The sequence below is a fragment of the Terrapene carolina genome, unplaced genomic scaffold (genome assembly GCF_002925995.2).
Source record: "Terrapene carolina triunguis isolate 2854851 unplaced genomic scaffold, T_m_triunguis-2.0 Scaffold189, whole genome shotgun sequence".
In the NCBI taxonomy this organism is placed as follows: Eukaryota; Metazoa; Chordata; order Testudines; family Emydidae; genus Terrapene; species Terrapene triunguis.
Genome location: NW_020664540.1, coordinates 6,889,160 through 6,910,450, shown reverse-complemented (window position 1 = coordinate 6,910,450; position 21,291 = coordinate 6,889,160). Strand labels below are relative to the sequence as shown.

At 46.2% G+C, this 21,291-nt stretch overlaps 1 protein-coding gene across 1 annotated transcript in view; it reads left to right on the top strand.

Annotated features, from left to right (window-relative positions):
• Window positions 1–21,291, top strand: part of RHOJ (ras homolog family member J) — a 73,242-nt gene that overhangs the window by 40,903 nt on the left and 11,048 nt on the right. Inside the window, exons 2-3 of the mRNA XM_026654261.1 lie at window positions 9,464–9,522; window positions 20,918–21,082. Of these exons, the coding sequence (XP_026510046.1) occupies window positions 9,464–9,522; window positions 20,918–21,082 (224 nt within the window). The remainder of the gene's footprint in view (window positions 1–9,463; window positions 9,523–20,917; window positions 21,083–21,291) is intronic.

The following is a 21,291-nucleotide window of genomic DNA, read 5'->3' as shown; positions in this document are numbered from 1 at the left end:
AGTAATGTTAACGCTAGATATGGTATTAGGGAGACCATGACTGGAATACTGAGTCCAGTTCTGGTTTCCACACTTTCAAAAAGATGTTGAAAAACTGGAAAGTGTTCAGAACAAAGCTACAAACATGATTCGAGATCTGGAAAACATGCCTTATACTGAGACACTAAAAAAGCAAATTCTATTTAGTTAGGTCAGATGTAATGATCCCCTCTGGCCTTAAAACCTCTGTGAATCTGAAGGCAAAAGCAATGACCTCAATAAGCCAAAAGCTACATCTCGGGGTTAAGATATAGCTAACTCCACTCAAGACCTTATTATGCCCTCACCTCAGGAAACACACTGTGACCATTCTTCAAACCTTTTAAATGTCAGACAAAACAAAAAATGCACTCTGCGCGACACGAAACTCATCTTTTGATGCTGTGACTGGAAATGGTGTGGCTAATGCCAGTCTGCTTCAAGCTATTCTGAGAACAACTTCTGGAAAATGTTAACCACCAAAGATGTATATGGTTTGTAGTTTTGACATGAGATGATTACAGGGACAATTAAAGAAAGATTGTTAGTTCCGTTTATACCCCAAATCCTGATTTTAGGCCAATTAAGGTGCAAGTGGTTTTTCCTTCAAAAAAGATTACTCTGAAGTTGCAGGCTTTAAGACTGTGACAGGAACCAATCTGCCCATAATACAATCTTGTTTATTTTAAGGGAGCAAAGTGGGAACACAGCTCTAGCAATCCATGGGTTAATTTCCTGGTGATGATTCAAACATACAGAAGTAACGAACGGTTGGGCATGCTGACTATTGCAAACCAATGGATCTCTGACTGTGAACACAGGAACCCAATAACTCCTATCCCTGTCTGGGGTTCATTTGCAATTAGATGTTTTAATATTGCATTCAATGAAAGCAAAGGAAATATTTATAAAGGAGGAAGGATACAGAAGCAGAGAAGGAAAGACAAAGTACACACCTGGGAGTCAGCAGGCATTAGCGCTAAATTGACCTGCTTGTTACTCCTTTCTTGAGCGACATTGGGAAAGTCAGTCGGTCCAGGTTTTTCAAAATGGCCTCTAATTCCAGGTGCCCAGCTGCAGACCCATAGGGGTCTGATTTTCAGAGGTGCTGGTGTTTACTCTTGAAGGGTACATGACCATGATGCTTAATTGACGTAGCCAGGGATCTAGAAGACCTCTGTATGCCAAGTTCACCATCCAAAAGCTACAAAACCATTCAATCATCATGGTTTGGCCAGAGCAGCTAGAAGATGAAAATTTACCTTCGTTTATATATTGTTATCCCAAAATTTATGAAGCTGCAGTTCACGCTTCTGCAAATGAGTCTGTATCACAGGGGTTCTCAAACTGGGGGTCGGGACCCCACAGGGGGTCGCGAGGTTATTACATGGGAGGTCGCGAGCCGTCAACCTCCACCCCAAACCCCGCTTTGGATCCAGCATTTATAATGGGTTAAATATATAAAAAAATGTTTTTAATTTAAAAGGGGGGGGGGTCACACTCAGGCTTGCTATGTGAAAGGGGTCAACAGTAAAAGTGTTTGAGAGACACGGCTGTATCACATCTAATGACTTGATAACACTTATGTGCTGGTTTTGGTTTACTGAAATAATTCAGGATGGTCCAAGAACAGCTCGTGCAAGAGCAACAGGCAACAGTAGATTAATAGCAGGATATAAACCAACAGCAGGGTTTATGAACCTGGAAAAGCAGCTGCAGCTAAGTTCCCTCTAAGCTGTGCAGCAGGCTATCAAGGCTCCGCAGCCACAGAGACCTGGACTAGAGAGAGGTATGGGGCATGCAGGGTTGCGGCGGGGAGAGGCACCTCTCCCCCTCCCCTGGCCCCAGCCCCAGAGCTGCCGCGGTTGGGAGAGGCACCTCTCCCCCGGCCCTGGCCCCAGCCCCAGAGCTGCCGTGGTTGGGAGAGGCACCTCTCCCCCGGCCCTGGCCCCAGCCCCAGCCCCAGCCCCAGCCCCAGAGCTGCCGCGGTTGGGAGAGGCACCTCTCCCCTGGCCCCGGCTCCAGCCCCAGAGCTGCCACAGTGGGGACAGGCGCCTCTCCCCTGGCCCCGGCTCCAGCCCCAGAGCTGCCGCGGTGGGGACAGGCACCTCTCCCCCGGTCCCAGCCCCAGAGCTGCCGCAGTGGGGACAGGCGGTCTCTCCCAGCCCTGGGCTGCTGAGGCAAGAGAAGACTGGGAGGAGTCCTCTCTCCCCGCCGCAGTGACGGGGCAGCCTGCACCCCAAACCCCTCATCCCTGGGCCCACCCCAGAGCCTGCACCTCCCAGATGGAGCCCTCAATCCCTCGCACCCCAACCCTCTGCCCCAGCCCTGAGTCCCTTCCCGCACCCTGAACCCCTCATCCCCAGCCCCACCCCAGAGCCCACACACCCCTTCACCCCAATGGTCTGCCCCAGCCCTTGAGCCTCCTCCCACACTCTGAAACCCTCAGCCCCGCCCCCACCACACATCACCTCCATATTGGTGCACATAAAATTCATTCCACACAGGGATGTAAAAAATTTGAGGGAACGTTGGCTGCAGCTCATAGATATGCTACTTGCTGTAGTCACTGCTATGACCACTGTCTACCGAGTGGATACGCTGAGTCATCGCTCACACTGCAGAGGCATGCTAATCATCTCCTAGCAGGAGCTGTGAGAGCTTCATTGGAAGAATCAACTAATTCACCTCTGATGTCTGTTTTACAAGCACCACGTCCATGACATGATGGAAGTTCTAGTACCAGAACATCACAATGTAGACGTTATATTACACAAGTGTAAGCCTTCTGCCAGGTGGAGTTGGCAGTGACAAGGGACAGGTTCAATATCTAGGGGGTTCCTTTTTAACAATACAACTCACAACCAGCTCAGTAACCTGGGAAAATTACACACCACCCCTGGGAGCCTCCAATACTTCCCCTCTTGTAAGCACTCAGTCGGTGTGTAGAAAAAAAAAAGTTTTAATAAAAAGGGGAAAGTAACCCAGCATTAATTTGGGAAAGTTCCACAAGCATGATTCAGAAGCATATGACCAAAACACCCATCCCAGAGTATGTTGGGCACTGTCCTTCGCCTCAGGTTCTCACCTTGCAGCGAAAAAGTCCAACAAACAAAAGTTCCTCTAATGTGCCCCTCCCCCCAGTGCACCCCACTCACAGCAGTTGTCCTTGGTCAGTGCAGACCCAGAGTTCAGAGGTGCATTCACGTGAATTCACCTCCTACCCTGGCGGGGTGGGGGGGAGGAGAAAGGCACCTCAGCTGCTCTTCCATCACTCACTCCACCACTGCCACCTCTGGATGTCTTGAGGCCCTAGCACTTAACACAGCTCTCAGTGATTTCATCTGTTAGTGGGGGAGCCTCACTGCTAGTGTGAGCTGGGTAGTCTCCTTCAGCAGAGAAACTATCCCATAGCAGGTCTAATGCTTAGAGCTGGTTATCAGCGATTTCACCTCTAGTAATCCACAACAAAAGACTCTCAATTGAGTCTTAACCAGCTGTGTCACTACACAATGGGAAGGGTGACAATCAAATGGTGCCTAGGACCCTTAAGCAAAACCCAGACTACCAAGTAGAGACACCTGTCCCCACCTTCTCTCATCTCCTCTGAGCTTTGGCACCCCTGTCCCCTGCTTAGTGAGTACAGTTCAGGTGACGGTGAACCCTTCGATCAGGCCATGCCAAGCACAGTTCTGCTTCCCTTGATTCATATAACACTTTATTACCCCTGCCCCCCAATAACAAAGTGATTTGCAATCCAGCACCAGCCAAAAGTGATCGTTTGGGCAAAGCAACTCCATCATGCTGCGCATCTAGACAGAGTGGGTGTGTCTATGCAAACGAGGTCAGTTCCTGAAGTCTTCTCCCCCACCTCATTAATAGATGTCAGGTGAGAGCCCATTCAGACCCTGCTTAAACAAGGGTCAGAAGACCTCCCAATTATTTGAATTGTTAATAGTTTGGTAAGCCCCATGTTTGGGAGCTGAACAATCCACAGGCAAAGCCAGACTTCAGGGTACAGCAGGCTATCTGCATCCTAATTTAAATTCATGTCAATAAACCAATTCTACTAGTGGGAGAGGAATATGTTACATAGTGGTAATGAATTCAAGAAAGATATTTCCTCAGATGATGAGAAAAAATGAAAGATTTTTCAACAAAAAGTGAGGAGGAAAAACTGCACCTAAACTTGGGAGAAGAAAGAGAGAGAGATGACTCATGCTACATAGCAACCTGCCACAGAATCGGGAATGGACAGTAAATCCAGACAGAGACGGGGATTAAAACTCCAAGTGCATGGTGTAGCCTGGGCAGACTGAGGAGGAAATTTTCAAAAATAGTCTAAGACTCAGTGACTTTCAGTGCTACTGATTTCAGTGGAACTTAGACACTTTGGAAAATTTTACTCTATGCCAATTTAATGGTAGATTCCTAAGAGGTGTCTGTCTCGTTTACACTTTGACAACAGCTTTTCATGCCAACACCATATTATTGAATTGAATAGAAACCTGTGTGCCTTGCACCACCTTACCTGTCTGCCTGAAAGGTAATGGGATAGCATGGGTCATTTTTTGTCCGTGATTTCTGTAGAAGAAAAAAAACAACAAATAAGAACAGGAGTACTTGTGGCACCTTAGAGACTAACAAATTTATTAGAGCATAAGCTTTCGTGGGCTACAACCCACTTCTTCGGACTCCTGTTCTTTTTGCGGATACAGACTAACACGGCTGCTACTCTGAAACAACAAATAAGGTGGCTGTTGCTGACTTGCAGCTGATGTGTCTGAGGGCTTGTCTATACTACAAAATTAAGTCAACTTTATCTAATTCCACCTTGAGCCCACGAATTAATGAAGTCAATTGAGTATGGTGTGGCCACGCACATTGTCTCGATGGAGGGCGTCCTCACTAGCAGCGCCTGCATCGATGCACAATGGGTAGCTATCCCAAAGTGCAACTTGCCGCAGTGTGTTTTGGGAAGTTTGTGCAATGCCTCCTGGGACCAAAACATTGTCGCAGGGGAGAATGGGAACATTGTATCGGCATCCCATGATGCACTGTGCTCCCTCCCTCACATCAACAGCAAACAACCCAGTGGTTTTCGCGCCTCAAAACCTCCGCGCATATGCCATAACCCCAGAAGCATGGAGCTGGCTCAGCTGTGTGCTTTTGCTGTGAGCATCTCAAACACCTCGCGCCTTCTCCTGCAGTGTTTCCAGAGCTGAAGTAGGGTCCGCCACGTGGAACATAGTGATGTCCTGCAAGCAGTCCTGCTGCAAGCCATTGAAAAAAACAATTCACAGTTGCTGCTGGCAGTCACAGAGCCGCTGCACTCTGTTGAGCGCCGTTTCTGGTCCCATGAAACAAGCACTGACTGGTGGGACCACATCGTTTTGCAGGTATGGGATGACGAGCAGTGGCTGCAGAACTTTTGAATGCAGAAGGCCACCTTCCAGGAACGTTGTGCAGAGCTTTCTCCTGCCCTGCAGTTCAGCAACACAAAAATGAGAACTGCTTTGACAGTGGAGAAGTGAGTGGCTATCGCTATTTGGAAGCTTGCAACACCAGACAGTTACCGGTCAGTGGGGAATCAATTTGGAGTAGGTAAATCAACCATGGCAGCTGCTGTGCTCCAAGTGTGCAGGGCCATTAATCGACTTCTGCTACAAAGGGTAGTGAGTCTGGGAAGTGAGTGGGAAATGTGCAGGACATAGTGGATGGTTTTGCCGCAATGGGGTTCCCTAATTGCAATGGGGCGAAAGATGGCACACATATCCCCATTTTGGCACCAGACCACCTTGCCAAAGAGTACATAAACCAAAAGGGATACTTTCCAATGGTGTTGCAAGCGCTGGTGGATCACTGGGACTTTCATTCCAGATGACAAAATTAACATTGATGACATTGAGATGCCTATAGTTATCCTGGGGGACCCAGCCTACCCCTTGCTACCATGGCTTATGAAGCCATACACCGGCTGTCTGGACAGCAGTAAGGAATGGTTCAACTGTAGGCTCAGCAAGTGTAGAATGGTGGTTGAATGTGCCTTTGGTCATTTGAAAGGGCGCTGGAGAAGTCTACTAACAAGGTTGGGCCTTAGTGAGGAGAACATCCCCATGGTTATAGCTGCCTGCTGTGTGCGCCATAATATCTGTGGAAAAAAAGGGGGGAAATTTTTCACAGGGGTGGGCAGTTGAGACAGATCACAATGCAGCCATTTTTGAGCAGCCAGACACCAGGGCAATAAGAAGAGCACAGCAAGGAGCGCTGCATATCTGCGAGGCTTTGAAAAGCCATTTCAAAAATGAGACACAGTAATATGAGCTGCATTGTGCTTTCCCAAACCTTCACCTGGCTTGTATCTCTGTCCCTGTAAAGCCAACCCCTCCCCCGCCCGAGCCCACTGCTTCTACTCAATAAAGAACATTTATTTCTCAAATCCATTTACTAGATTTAACAAACATAGGTAAAGAGAGAGAACAGAAAGAAAAGGTAACCTTGGGGAAAAGGAGTTGTAAAGTTGGAACGGGAGAAACATTTTCAGCTGTGAAGAACAACAAGGAGTCTGGTGGCACCTTAAAGACTAACAGATTTATTTGGCCATAAGCTTTCGTGGGTAAAAACCTCACATCTGAAGAAGTGAGGTTTTTACCCACAAAAGCTTATGCCCAAATAAATCTGTTAGTCTTTAAGGTGCCACCAGACTCCTTGTTGTTCTTGTAGATATAGACTAACACGGCTACCCCCTGATATTTTCAGCTGTGTAACATAACACGCATTCCAGACCATCAAAGGTCTGTGAATGGGCACCTTCTATTCCTTGTACTCCCCCCCAAGTTAAGTGAAAGAGATAATGGACTTTTCGCCCACGCCTCATGGAACACTTGGGAGAGGGTAATTCTGCACCAGGTGATGCTGGCTGGCTGTCCACCAGGGGTCTGCAGAGGGACTCTACCCTCCTGCTTCTGTTCCTGCAGTTCAACCAGAGGCCTCAACATGTCTGCTTGGTCCTTCATAATCGGAAGCATCTCATCCTGCGCCGCACGCTCTCGCTCATTGGAAGCTTTCCTGCTCTCCATGTCCACGTCTAACTTCTCAGACAATGAAAACCTCCATGCTCTCAGCTCTGCGTCAGTTGATCCGGAGGCATTCATTATTTCGGTGAACATGTCTTCCCGCATTTCTCTTTCTCCTCCTGCTAATCACTGAAAGTCTACTTTTGGTGTTGGTGACCCGCCGAAGGACACATTTCCAGCTGACAGTCAGGGGGAAAAAAATAAAAGAGCCATTGTACATGAATAAAATGTTTCCATAGCAAGGCTGTTTTCATTAAAAAAAACCCTTATTACAGTAGGTGCAAGCCATAACCTAATCAGAATCCGTAACCGTTCACTGTGCCATTTTGCTGCTCCAGCCATGGTGAGTAGCCCCCTCCCCCCACCCCCACCCCCGGGTCATGGGTGACCGCACTTTTAATGAAGTTTATGGCAGGCTCATGTTGGGAGCACAGGTAGCTCGAACAATGGCCCTTCCCCATAGCACTAAAGCTGTTTTCACTCCCAAATTGTGGAATCTCTCATGTGGTGCCCCAGTCCCCTATCAGCCATTTTAAACTACTTGCTGACCCATGCCGAGCACAGTAAAAGCACATTAGCGGCCACGTGGTTTGGCAATCCGGAATGTGGGGTGTGTGTCTACATGCCCTTTTTTTCCGTTTAAGAGCACTTTTAATGAGAACTTCCCCCGTTTCCTCTAGGCGACCCTATGTGATATCAGTCTCCTGATGGTCACAGAGGCGGAAAGGAAGATGCTGAAAGCGTCTGTATATAGACCCAGTCCTTATGCTGCTATGCATATGTGTGCCACAATGATGCCAGCAGAATTAATTCAGGAGTTGTGTGGGAAAGTGTCCCACCAAGGTGGAAGAAATAAGACTGCCCTGCCCAGAAACCTTCTGCAAAGGATTGCAGAGTACCTCCATGAAAGTTTCCTAGAGATATCCATGGAGGATTCCCGGGCTATCCCAGTCCACATAAACAGTCTTTTCCAGGGGCCACCCTCTGGATAGCTGGAGCGGCCTCTTGTAAGCAGAGAACTACAGCACCTCGCTTTTTCTTCACAGTAAACATGCAATACCACCAAATGTGTGTGCCCGCTAAAGTTTAACTGTATACTCACCAGAGCTGCCTTCCCCAGCAATCACAGTCGGCCACCGTGATGTCCTGCAACCCACAGGGCTCCAGGGTTAAAAATATTTCCTGGCTCTCGGGGAGAATGGATCCACCACTTGCCTCTCTCCCATTATCCTCTATTAAAGCAGAGGACATTTTTAGATGAAATTATGTTGATTAGAGAGATCAAATTATAAAGGATATTGTCCAAAAGGTCCGCTAAAATCAATGGTAAGACTCCAGTTGACTTTAATGAGCTTTGGATCAGGCCCAGAGAGCCAGTGTTGAATTTGACTCTAAGAGCATGTGTGCTGAAGTACAGAATTTGATCAATTAATCAAGTCATCAGCCCTATTATAAAATCTGGTGAATATCCTGGAAAACGTTTGACCTCCGAGATTACACTCCTGTTTCAAAGTGTGCATGAAGCACAATGATTTGTAATACTGTCACTGTATTAACTGGTATTGAACATCACCGCATTCAAAAAGGAGAGATTGAGCAAAAAAGTAATGCATTTGCACTGATCCAGACTAAGGGCTGCCCAGTTCCAAATACATCATTGTTTCACAGCTCTGGAATTAAGGAAGAAAAAAAGTCTGAACAGAGAAAACACCAAGACCAGACATAACCCAAACAGACTTGGTGGGGAGGAAGGTTCCCTGTGCTTTGGACTCCTAATGACTTGCTTGTATCAGCTGGTGGTCTCATAGAGATTAGCGAATGTCCTTAGATCTCTGAATACCCAAACAGCAGCAGTGCTTGCAATTCGTCTATCTCAGCGGTTCTCAAACTGCGGGTCGGGACCCCAAAGTGGGTCACGACCCCCTTGTAATGGGGTCGCCAGGGCTGGCATTAGACTGGCTTCAGCCCTAGGTAGCGGGGCTCAGGTTACAGGCTCCCCTCCCTTGGGCTTTGACTTTGGCCCATCGCCCGGGGTGGTGGGGCTCAGGTTTTGGCTCAGGCTTTCCCTCCCCCACACCCAGGATCATGGAGTAATTTTTGTTGTCAGAAGGGTGAGGGGGGTCGCAATGCAATGAAGTGTGAGAAACCCTGATCTATCTATTAAGAAATGAGAGCTCAACCAAAACCATCTGCTTTTGATGTGACCTTAGGTTGCCTTCATTTTGAGATGATTGTCAGCTTAGTTTAGGGTGCACATTGTAAGGCGCACGCTAATCTGCCTTGCTCCAGGGTACGTAGTTAAAAAGTGTAAAATCATAACTACTGGCTGGAGCTTGTATCTCAACCTCTCTGTTGTTTCTCTCTTCCAGTGACTGTGACTGTCGGAGGCAAGCAGCACTTGCTGGGGCTATATGATACTGCAGGGCAGGTAAATTATTTTACCTTCTTTCCTTTCTGATTTTTATTACACACATTTTTTCCATATAAAAAATAGCATGAGTGCTATTTTGTGATGGCTGAACTGATTACCTGTTTCTTACGCAGAGATTTCAACACAAAAAACATGCCACAGACTGAATTTTTCTAACTAAAAATAAAACCAGGCTAAACTATTAGGTCTTTTACACCTCTGACTTCTGTCACAGGCATAGAGCTCTCTTTAATGAGTCAACGATTACTAACAGTTTTCATGTAGCGGCAGCTGAGATACAGCCAATATTTCCTATCCTGAGTATAGAAAACAGCAAATACCCAATACAACTCTGTGCGGTAACTCTCAACAGCTAAAAGGCAACAGAGAGTCGTGTGGCACCTTTAAGACTAACAGATGTATTGGAGCATAAGCTTTCGTGGGTGAATGCCCACTTCGTCGGATGCATGTAATGGAAATATACAGGGGCAGGTATATTTCCATTACATGCATCCGACAAAGTGGGCATTCACCCACGAAAGTTTATGCTCCAATACATCTGTTAGTCTTAAAGGTGCCACAGGACTCTCTGTTCCTTTTTACAGATCCAGACTAACACAGCTACCCCTCTGATTCTCAACAGCTATTAACTTTTAAATGGCAACCACTGTAAGTAATGTTCAACATATACCTACCAGTGAAAGACTGTCACTTACAATATAGCCTCCAATGTCTATGCCCAGTCTCAACTTACGTAATGCAATTTATGAGGCTTGTACCACTTCCCTTTCCAGACTATTCCCTGGTCTAACAGACATTCTTTTGAGAAGAGTACATGCACCTAAACTGCTGTGGCTGTCCCACTAATCCAAATTAATTAACCCAGAAAAAATGTAGAGAATTTTTTATTAAGCATCTCATTCTCTTGCTGGTGAATCTTTCTTTGTTTACAGTGTTGGGTCTGCAAGATCCTTAGAGAAGCAGCATCTAGTACTGCAATGAGGCCTTTTCTTAGTAACTGTGGAATTAAGACAATGGCGACTCCAGTTGATAAACTTGCCCTTTCATTCTTCTCTCCGCTATATCAGTCATAGGGGAACACTGTTATTCCACAGAACATCACAGAATACTCTCTGGTCTCAATCATTGTGTCCACACAGAACTTGCACTGGTTTAACTAAATCGGTTTAAATATCCCATCTTGAGTTAAACCACTGCAATGTTCTCACGTAGACAAGCCATCGTTTCACCAGCCGTTTGGAAGCATTCTTTCCCAAAGTTTACCTGTCTGAAAGGAGAGCACTGGGACCTTAGTCAGTGCCACAGAAGTCAGTAGAAAAGTTTCAGTTGATTTCAATGGACACTGGATAAGGCCCTGGATTAGCTGATGCTTCCAGCTCAGAAAACAAGCAGGAAACCTACAACTATTGCATTCTCACTTGCCCTTGAACACAATAGGCATGAAAAGCACCATGACATGTCATTGGGGGGCACTGTTGCCTGAAGTGCAGAGGGCTCACATGAAGTTCTAGGCACCATGTGGGTCTTACATCAACCCTGCCTGCATTTGTATGCATATCTTACCAGTGTGTGTGAAACTGTCATTTTTGATTGGATAAGACTCGCATGAACTGGTAGCTGATTTTCTTCAGTACTGAGCCTCACCTCTGCTTGGTGGTCCAGCAAAGGCCAACTCTAGCAAACTTCAGGGCAAGGCACAGATATATTAGGACCTGATCATTCAAACACTTCCAGGCATAATAAATGCAGTAGCAGACACCACACTACTAAGAATACGGTTACACAGATTAATAATATTCAGAGACCCCAAGCACTACAGAGAAACAGACTGTCACTACAATAAACACTACACCTGTAGTAGGGGCTTGCAAGATTGGGTCCCTTCTAGTTTTGCTTTTGCCTGATTTGTGTTTTGTCTATTTTATTCCTTCCACTCTGGCTGCTCATATTTCTGTAGGCAGCACCAGTTACTGAGTGCTAGCTATAGTGGCTAGTTTTATATCCGTTATGGTTTGTTTGTCCTTTTTTAATAGATGATCTAAAAATAATGAACTGAAATAGACTACCTAAAAATCAATACTAAAAATAACTAATATAGACTGTGATCCACACTCTAGGCCCAAGCAGATGTCTAAATACAGTAAGACAAACCCGCACAGCCTGTTGCATGGCCACACCCCAGAGTCACATATACTGAGGCTAGGTCTACACTACCCGCCTGAATCGGCGGGTAGAAATTGACCTCTCGGGGATCCAATTATCGCGTCTCGTCGGGACGCGACAATCGATCCCCGAATCGACTCTCTTACTCCACCAGCGGAGGTGGGAGTAAGCGCCATCGACGGGAAGCCGCGGAGGTCGATTTTGCCACCGTCCTTACAGCGGGGTAAGTCGGCTCTGATACGTCGAATTCAGCTACGCTATTCGCGTAGCTGAATTTGCGTATCTTAAATCGACCCCCCCCCCCCGTAGTGAAGACCTGCCCTGAGAGGCAGGGTGATCCAATGCATAGGATCAACTGGATTCTAGTTCCAGCTCGACCACTAGACACATCACCTTAATATGCCTCTCTTTCCACTCCTTCCCCCACCCCTCAGCTTGTCTTGTCTAAAATGTAAGCTCCTCAGGGCAGGGTCTGTCTGTGAGTATGTGTGTGTTGCCTAGCACAATAGGGTCCATATATATTTGTCAGGGCATCTAAGCACTACCATGCTACAAGTAATAAATAATAACCTATCACATAATTGCACATGCAATCAGGGAACGTACACATTCAATTACCCAATTTGCACATGCAAAGGATAGTTCCTTCACACAGATGCACGATTCTGGGTGTGCTCACATTTTGCACCCTTCTGCAGTAATGCAAGGCTGTGAATATCTGGCCAGAATTTTATTCATGCCTTAGTTTACCACTTCTGTCAGGCTAATCCAGAACCTTAACATTATTTTAACATGTTTGGTGTATACTCCACCTGTCACCCACTCTGTCAACGACACTTCCTTTGATTCGTTTTCCTGAGCCAAAAGAAAACACTAAGTTGTGAATCTAGCTGACAGAAATGTGTTTTCTCCTCCTTCTTGACAATCATTTTGCCATCTCCCGTGACGAAGTTCAAGTTAGCCCAGGCATGCTTGTCTCCAAGTGACACTCATTGACTGCAACTGACTTGTCGGAACCATTTTCATTTTAGATTTCAGTCCAAAGGAGACGTCATTGAGTCAAGACATTACGGAGCATGAATCACTTTGTGATTAATAGATCATATCTTAACGGAGTCCAGAAGGTTGCTCTTTCCCACATGCTGTTGCGGAAATGACAGCTCATCTGGGTTCACTGCCCCCAACACACACACACCTCCTTGAGTTGTGTGGCTTTCCAAAGAAAATCAACATGAAGTCAGAGCTAACAGTAATGCTTGACATTGGCATGCTCTAAAACACATGCTGATGAACTAACAATTTAAAAATGTACCCTGGTGCAGCATTACCCTCTGTCCGTGGGAGGAGGGCTCTGGCAGGGAACTTCGGTCTCAGCTGCTTGGTTTTCTGCATCTTTGGCAGGAACAGTCCCAGATAGGACATTTTCAGCACCATGCTCAGGTGCAAAGTGCTTTGAGAGCCCAACACTGAAGGCAGGGAACATGGACAGAAAGACGACGGAGGAAACAGCAGCAACAAGTACACAGAGTACTCCACATATCTGAGCAAAGCCGGGCCCACCATGGCAAACAAGTGTAGGAGGCAGCGGCATTGTGTTGCACAAACCTCCCAGCCCTCTTCTACTTGCCAGAGCCATGCCCAGCAATACCTGACCTGGCTCTGCCCTTTCCATTGTCGGTCAGTCAAAAGACAGCACAATCACTCAGCAGGGCATTATATTCCCTCCCCCTCCCCACACACACACACACCGTAAGCAGCCTCATTAGCTACTGAAACGGGCTGTGAGGTTGTGTCTCTCTATGGTAGTCTGGCCCCCTTCCTGAATAATTTTACTGGAAGAGAGACTGTAGGGTAAGAAGGTGCCTGTGACAATGACACTAGAATAAGGATGTAGCTGGGTCCCAGGCCTGAACTCCACAGAAGCAAGTTCCCATTAGCACAGAGCACTAACAGAACTAGTGGCATTTTCCAGCCTTCCAGCACTATCACCCTGGTTTAACCAGGAGATTTTCAGTGATCTGAAACTCAAAAAGAGTCCTACAAAAAGTGGAGACTAGGTCAGATTACAAAGGATGAATATAAAACAACCATCACAAGCATGTAGGGACAAAATTAGAAAGGCCGGGGCACAAAATGAGATTAAACCAGCTAGAAACATAAAGGGTGAGAAGAAAACATTCTACAAATCCATTAGAAGCAAGAGGAAGACCAAGGACAGGGTAGACCCATTACTCAATGAAGGGGGGAAAACAATAACAAAAAAATGTGGAAGTGGCAAAAGTGCTAAAGAACTTATTGTTTTAGTTTTCACCAGAAAGTTTAGTAGCAATTGGACATTTAACATGGTGAACACCAGTGAAAATGAGATAGGATCTGAGGCTAAAATAGGGAAAGGACAAGTCAAAAATTACTTAGACAAGTTGAATGTCTTCAAGATGCCCAGGCCTGATGAACTGCATTCTAGAATATTCAGGGAGATGACTGAGGAGATATCTGATCCATTAGAGATGAAATTTGAAAATGGGAGAGATTCCAGAGGACTGGAAGCAGGCAAATATAATGGAAATCAGGATAATCCAGGGAATTACAGACCAGTCAACTTAACTTCAGTACCCAGAAAGATAATGGAGTAAATAATCAAGCAATCAATCTGCAAATACGTAGAAGATAATAAGGTGATAAGTAACAGTTAGCATGGATTTGTTCAGAACAAATCGTGTCAAACCAACCTAATAGCTTTCTTTGACAGGGTAACAAGCCTTGTGGATTGGGGGAAGCAACAGATGTGGTATATCTTGACTTTAGTAAGGCTTTTGATACTCTCACATGACCATCTCATAAACAAACTAGGGAAATACAACCTGGATGAAGCTACTATAACTTGAGTGCATATCTGTTAGAAAACCGTTCCCAGAGAGTAGTTATCAATGGTTCACAGTCAAGCGGGAAGGACATGTTGAGTGGGATCCCGCAGGGATCAGTTCTGGATCCGGTTCTGTTCATCAATGATTTAGATAATAGCATAGAGAGTATGCTGATAAAGTTTGCGGATGATACCAAGCTAGAAGGAGTTGCAAGTGCTTTCGAGGATAGGATTAAAATCCAAAATGATCTGGACAAACTGGAGAAATGTTCTGAAGTAAATAGGATGAAATTCAATAAGGACAAATCCAAAGTACTCCACTTAGAAAGGAACAATTAATTGCACACATACAAAATGGGAAATGACTGCCTAGGAAGGAGTACTACGGAAAGGGATCTGGGAGTCATAGTGGATCACAAGCTAAATATGAGTCAACAGTGTAACAGTGTTGTGCAAAAAAAAAAGCAAACATCATTCTGTGATGTATTTGCAGGAGTGTTGTAAGCAAGACATAAGAAGTAATTCTTCTGCTCTACTTTGTGCTGATAAGGCCTCAGCTGGAGTACTGTGTCTAGTTCTGGGTGCCACATTTCAGGAAAGATGTGGACAAATTGGAGAAAGTCCCAGGGAGAGCAATAAAAATGATGGAAGGTCTAGAAACCATAACCTATGAGGAAAGATTGAAAAAATTGGATTTGTTTACACTGGAGAAGAGAAGACTGAGAGGGAATGTGATAACAGTTTTCAAGTACATAAAAGCTTGTTACCAGGAGGCAGGAGAAAAATTGTTCTCTTTATCCACTGAGGACAGAACAAGAAGTAATGGGCTTAAATTGCAGCAATAGAGGTTTAGGTTGGACATTAGGAAAAAATTCCTCACTATAAGGGTGGTTAAACACTGGAGCAAATTACTTAGGAATGTTGTGGAATCTCCCATTGGAGGTTTTTAAGAACAGATTAGACGAACACTGTCAGGAATGGTCTAGTTATTACATAGTCCTGCCTCTAGTGTAGGGGACTGGACTAGATGACCCCTCAAGGTCCCTTCCAGTTCTAAACTTCTGTGATTCTAAGATCATACTGCGTGGGCATGAAAGTAATTCTGAGTCCTTTTAATAAATATTAACAATACCTAGCTCTTATATAGCACTTGCCATCCGTAGATCTCAAAGCTCTTTACAAAGCAGGTGTCAATATCCTCATTTGACAGATGGGGAAACTGAGGCACAAAGCGATGAAGTGTCATGCCCACGGTCATCTGGTAAACCAGTAGAAGAACTGTAAGCAGAACCCTTTATCATCCTGAAAGCCAAGATTTCAGGGCATGGGATTGCCCTATGAAAATCAAGACATACCAGGAGGGGGTGGGAGGAAGGGATTGTAAAATAGTGGATTAGATTAAGAGTTCTCAACCTACAGGTTGAAACCCCAAGAGGAGCACATGGACAGGTCTATGGAGGCACAACCACCTTTCCTATCTGTCTGGTTAGACTGGGGCAGGGTGGGTAGGATGTCCTGAATGTTTTGCTGCTGTAACCTGGAGGTCACAGTGTGAGAAAAGATCTGGACAACTGTATTAGTTATGTGTCTGGCTAATGAGCGCATCCACTGTTACTTTAGCTGGGATAAAATCATTTTGATATGCCCTATGCTTTAGGGCACAAATCCAATGGCCAGCTGGGAGCACAGGAACATAGGACTTGCCAGACTGGATCAGACCCAACGTCTGTCTAGTCCAGGATCCTGTCTCTGACAGTGGCCAGCCCCAGATGCTTGTGAGGTATTCTGGACCCCATAAAGGTCTAATCCTGATCTCAAAGAGTTAGAGATCAACGAAAGCCCGAACACACAAGCTTTCATATCCCTTCCAACATTTGTTGTTATTAAAAACAACAACTCTGGATATTCCCCATATCAAGCTAAATGCCCAATCCCTTTTTGAATCTTGTTAAGTTCTTGGCCTCAGTGACTTCCTGCAGCAATCCAGTGCTATCCAATGGGCAGGTGATCCCAATGGTTTATTACAGGTTTCCTTCCACCTGCCCCGTGAGCAGCTGATAGTGGGCCCTGTCAGATTCAGAATGCAAATCTGATTTGGTACGGCAATTCCTGTGGTCCCAGGGAGTTGGATAACATGAGAGCCCTAGCTCTACTGTTCCCTTGACATGAAGCATAACTCCCATGTTTGTCAGTGTCATCCTGAGCTATTAATGTGTATTGACAGTAGACTACATCCTTGTGTGTAATTTGTAGGTATCCTTTCTCTTCCAACCTATTGCTTATATAATGTCCCATGGTGCAAACACAAAATGAGAACAAACAGTCCTCATAAGCTCCAAAGTGACAAGCAAAATACACCTCTACCGCGATATAACGCTGTCCTTGGGAGCCAAAAAATCTTACCGCATTATAGGTGAAACAGCGTTATATCGAACTTGCTTTGATCTGCCGGAGTGCGCAGACCTTCCCCCCTCCCCACCCCGGAGCACTGCTTTACCGCCTTATATCCGAATTCGTGTTATATCAGGTTGCGTTATATCGGGGTAGGGGTGTAAAATGAAATGAACCTTCTGAAAGGACCTGTCACCATTATGCAGAATGTTCATAGCTTTTAGTCTGTGATTTTTAACAGCACACTAAGTTTCAACCCCTGTAAATAGGCAAGTCTTGAATTTTTAAAACAGATATATTTAGCCAACTGATTTCCAAGGTCCCAAATAAAAAAAAAAGATACATAGAGTATCTGCTGCCACCTTGTGGTTATCCCAAAGATCCGTTTTGTAACAAATAAACTAAAAGTGTATGAAAAGTCAATTGCCAAGCAGCTCCCAGGACCAGCCCATGATGATTGTGAATAAGTGTATTTACCCTTGGAGAAGTCATCGGCTTTAATGTTCTCGATGTAAAGGATTTCATTGGTTAAAATATCATGTAAGAGGATCGGCATGAGGCCAAGCCTCTGACACTCACATTATCCCTCCTCCAAGCCACACAAAACTCAGCTGCCAAGATCACCTCATTGTACCATTAATCAGATAACGGCTCTCCACTGCATCAAGTGGAAGCTCCTGGTCATCCTCAAGCATATGTCCATCCCTCCCTGCTTTGTCTCTTGTCAGTCACATCATGTTCTCTGCTCCACCAGCAGTGGTGTGGCCTCGTTTAGCTGATTCTCCCACAAGTGTCTTTGCATTTTCTTTCATGCTAATCCCCGTACATGGAACATCCTCCCTGATCTGATAAGACAGGCCATTTCCTTCTCACCAATCAATCCCTCCTCGAGACCCACATCTGCCTTGACCCCTACAAAATCCTGGTCAGTTAATAATCACTAGGTAGGGAAGCAGCTGGGGATTGGTTATACTTTTTTTAAAAAGTAGGTGGTGAAGGGGTACTAGCAGCATTTGGGCCAGCCAGCACCCTGCCAAGCCTACTAGAACACAGTCGCCCATTACCCCGCTCTTTGTCTTTCAGGATAGAAACTGCATTTTCCTTTACCCTCGCACAGTGCATATATGATGGCCGCCATCTTGGCTGATACCAGGAATTGAACCGGAAACCTCCAGCGCAAAAAGCTTAAGTCTGCACATTTTAAGATGATGGGTAGGCAGTATAGCTAACACTTGGAACAGCCTCACAATCTAGGTACAGAGGGACACACAGCACCTCACCGAGCAGTGGGTGACCCTACACATTTTGGGCACTCCCAGGATATAAATAATGAAAATATTTCAGCTAATTAAAGACCCTGCGCTGTGACATGGCCCAGGCTTCTATCCTGGAGGAGACAGCAGCAGAACATTTCCACTGAGGTTTCTGTGCTGCAGCTAGCTCTACTCCCTGTGAGCCAGGGACGACCACATTCGATGAGGGTTGCCAGGTATGAGCTAGGCCAGGAGGTGCTGGAGCCACACTTATGCCAATCCAATGACTCAAAAAACCTAAGTAGGGATCCAGAGGGGCAGCCACCACTAATTACACCCACAGGCTAACACCATCCACACGAGGGCTGTGCTGCAACCCCACAGCCAGCATCCAGATTGGAGGGAGCGGATTTCCCCCATGCCTTTGGGGTTGGCTGACAAAGTCCCATTACTCTGGCTTTGAAAGGGAAACAGGTTAATGCCCCTACTGTATCCCCCAATCACACACACATACACACACACGCACACACGAGGAAAAGTCATGAGTGAATAGTCAGAGTTAGGCCTCACAAGGATTCACGAGTGAGAACGCCCCCCTAGCTGGTCCGAAAATTATTGTCAAAATGAAGTTTTGATGGGAAAAGTTCGTGGGGGAGGAAACATGAAATTTCCAGTCAACATATGCAAGGATGGTCCCTGTCTAATGTTTTGTCAGATATTATGGGGTAAAACCTACGGATCCCAGGGTTCAGCCACGACCAGCTGACAGGATGGTTCACACACCTTGTCCTTGTCTACGCTGACTGTGGTGTCGTGGTTGATGCCCTGGTGGTTAATTCAATTCCTCAAAGGCATGTCCTAGCACGGCCTGACAAGCTCTCCTAGTAATGAACCCTTGTGTTTGCTGACCCAATCAACATGGGATGAGGAGGAGGGCAGGGCTGGATTAAGGCAAGATGATGTCCTGGGCACACCATGATACAGAAGCCCCTCCGCAGCCCTGCCCCCGCTGGAGTGGCAGTGACAGATGCCCCTCCCTCCCCCTCCTCCCCGAGAGATGGGGCAGCAGCATGGGACCCTTTTTTCTCCACCACCCAAAGAATGGCAGCTGGGACCCCCCTCTCCTTGGGAGCAACAGGGATGCCCTCTCCAACCCAGAGAGACAGGAGTGGCAGCACTGGGGCGGGGGGAGGATCCTAGTACTTACTCCAGCAGCTGGGATATCTTGGTCAACCAGACCCCTCTGCATTCTCCTTCTCCAGTCCTGCCCCATGCAGAGCCCTCAGTCAGGGTGGTACAAGATGCATGGGGCAGTTCACACCTCTCAGAGCTATTGCTTCAGGCTACGTAGTTATACCAACCTAACCCCTCCGCAGACAGTGCTGTGTTGACTGGAGGGCTTCCGCCTCTCAGGGAGGTGGATTAACTACACTGATGGGAGAAGCTCTCATGTCAGTGCAGGTAGCGTCTTCACTAAGTACTTCAGCTGTGCAGCGCTGTAAGTGTAGGCAAGCCCTCAGGCAGATCGCTCAGCCTCAGTTACACTCAATTAATATTTTCAAGCTTTTCTTCACAACCATGAGAACTTACGTCTTAAATTCTGATATAATCACATGACTCCAGGTGCTGGGGCCCTAGGCACAGGCTGATATTGCTTGTGCCTTAATTCAGCCCTGGCATAGGGTGATCATTTGTTCCCATGCTGTGTTTTTATACATTTGCTGAAGGAAACAGGTAATTTTACAAGTAATTTTTGAACCACTTGCAGGAAAATTGGGAAACGCTAGCTTCCACCCAGCCTCTCCAATATGAATTTCACTTGTCCAAGAACGGGCCTGTGAGATTCCATATGCTGTTACTCCAGACTCATTTATCTATTTCACATGGATTGCAAAATCCAACTCTCGAGACTGGGAAGGGACCCAAATTTGTCCTTCTAACAAGCTTCCCTGTTATCAAATCAGCTAACTACATGGAATGTCTGTGCTTTGAGGTAACTGAATGCTGCTCTCTGCACAGCCTCGGGGGCAAGACGAGATCTCTTCTCACAAGACAGGGACCCGTGGAAATCTCAAATCACCTTGAGTCACAAACGGGATCCGAGCTGCCGCTACATTTCCAGGATGAAGTTTCTCATTCTGATTGACGTGGCACTGGAGATAGCATGATGTAACTGAACAGCCTAAAGGCCCATTTTTGTTGTGCATAGTCATGTCTGTAGCATTTTTGAGGTTTTATACACCCTGCACATAACACCTACTGTAAAACGCATGGCGTGAATGTCCTCTACCGATGTTATCTGGCTCCAAGGACAATGGCAGTCAAATAATAATTCCTAGGATTATGGTATATTGAAGGCTGAGGCCAATATGCACAACCTAAAGAGCTGTTTTTACCCCAAGGTATTTTTTCTTTTACTGTTCAATGGCATTGAAGGTAGCCCCTGTTTAGCTTATCTCCCTTGTACACTGGAGTCACTATGAAAACAGAATACCCACCCCGCTGCCTGTCTGCGCAAAGCCCAGGTAAAAAGGGGTTCAGAGACTGACTCAGCTGCGGGATACCTCCACCGCCCCTTCGCAGTGGTCGGTCCACCCCCTGGAATTTATCAGCTCTTACTGACATTCAGTGACAATGTTGGGCAACTCATAAAGGGCTTGCAGATGCTTGGTTACGCAGATTGTGTGACCCATTGCTAACACCTGCCTTTGCTCTCTGATAGGAGGACTACAATCAGCTGAGACCCCTCTCCTATCCCAGCACGGATGTGTTCTTGATCTGTTTTTCTGTGGTGAACCCTGCCTCTTACCACAACGTCCAGGAAGAGTGGGTGCCTGAACTGAAAGTCAGCATGCCGCATGTGCCTTATGTGCTCATAGGAACACAGGTAGCTACTAACTGGGAAGCCTATTGACCAGCACAAGGGGTCTGGAACTCTACAGCCAGGTGGGCCTTGTGAAACCTCAAAGCCAGGTGGAACTTACCCAGATTTGAGGTTTGGCGGCAGTCCCGGGGTCCCCTGAAAACTCTGCTGTTCTGCACACACCTGCTTCCACTCTGGCAGACCTGATACCAAACTTGCAACTCAAAGCAAAC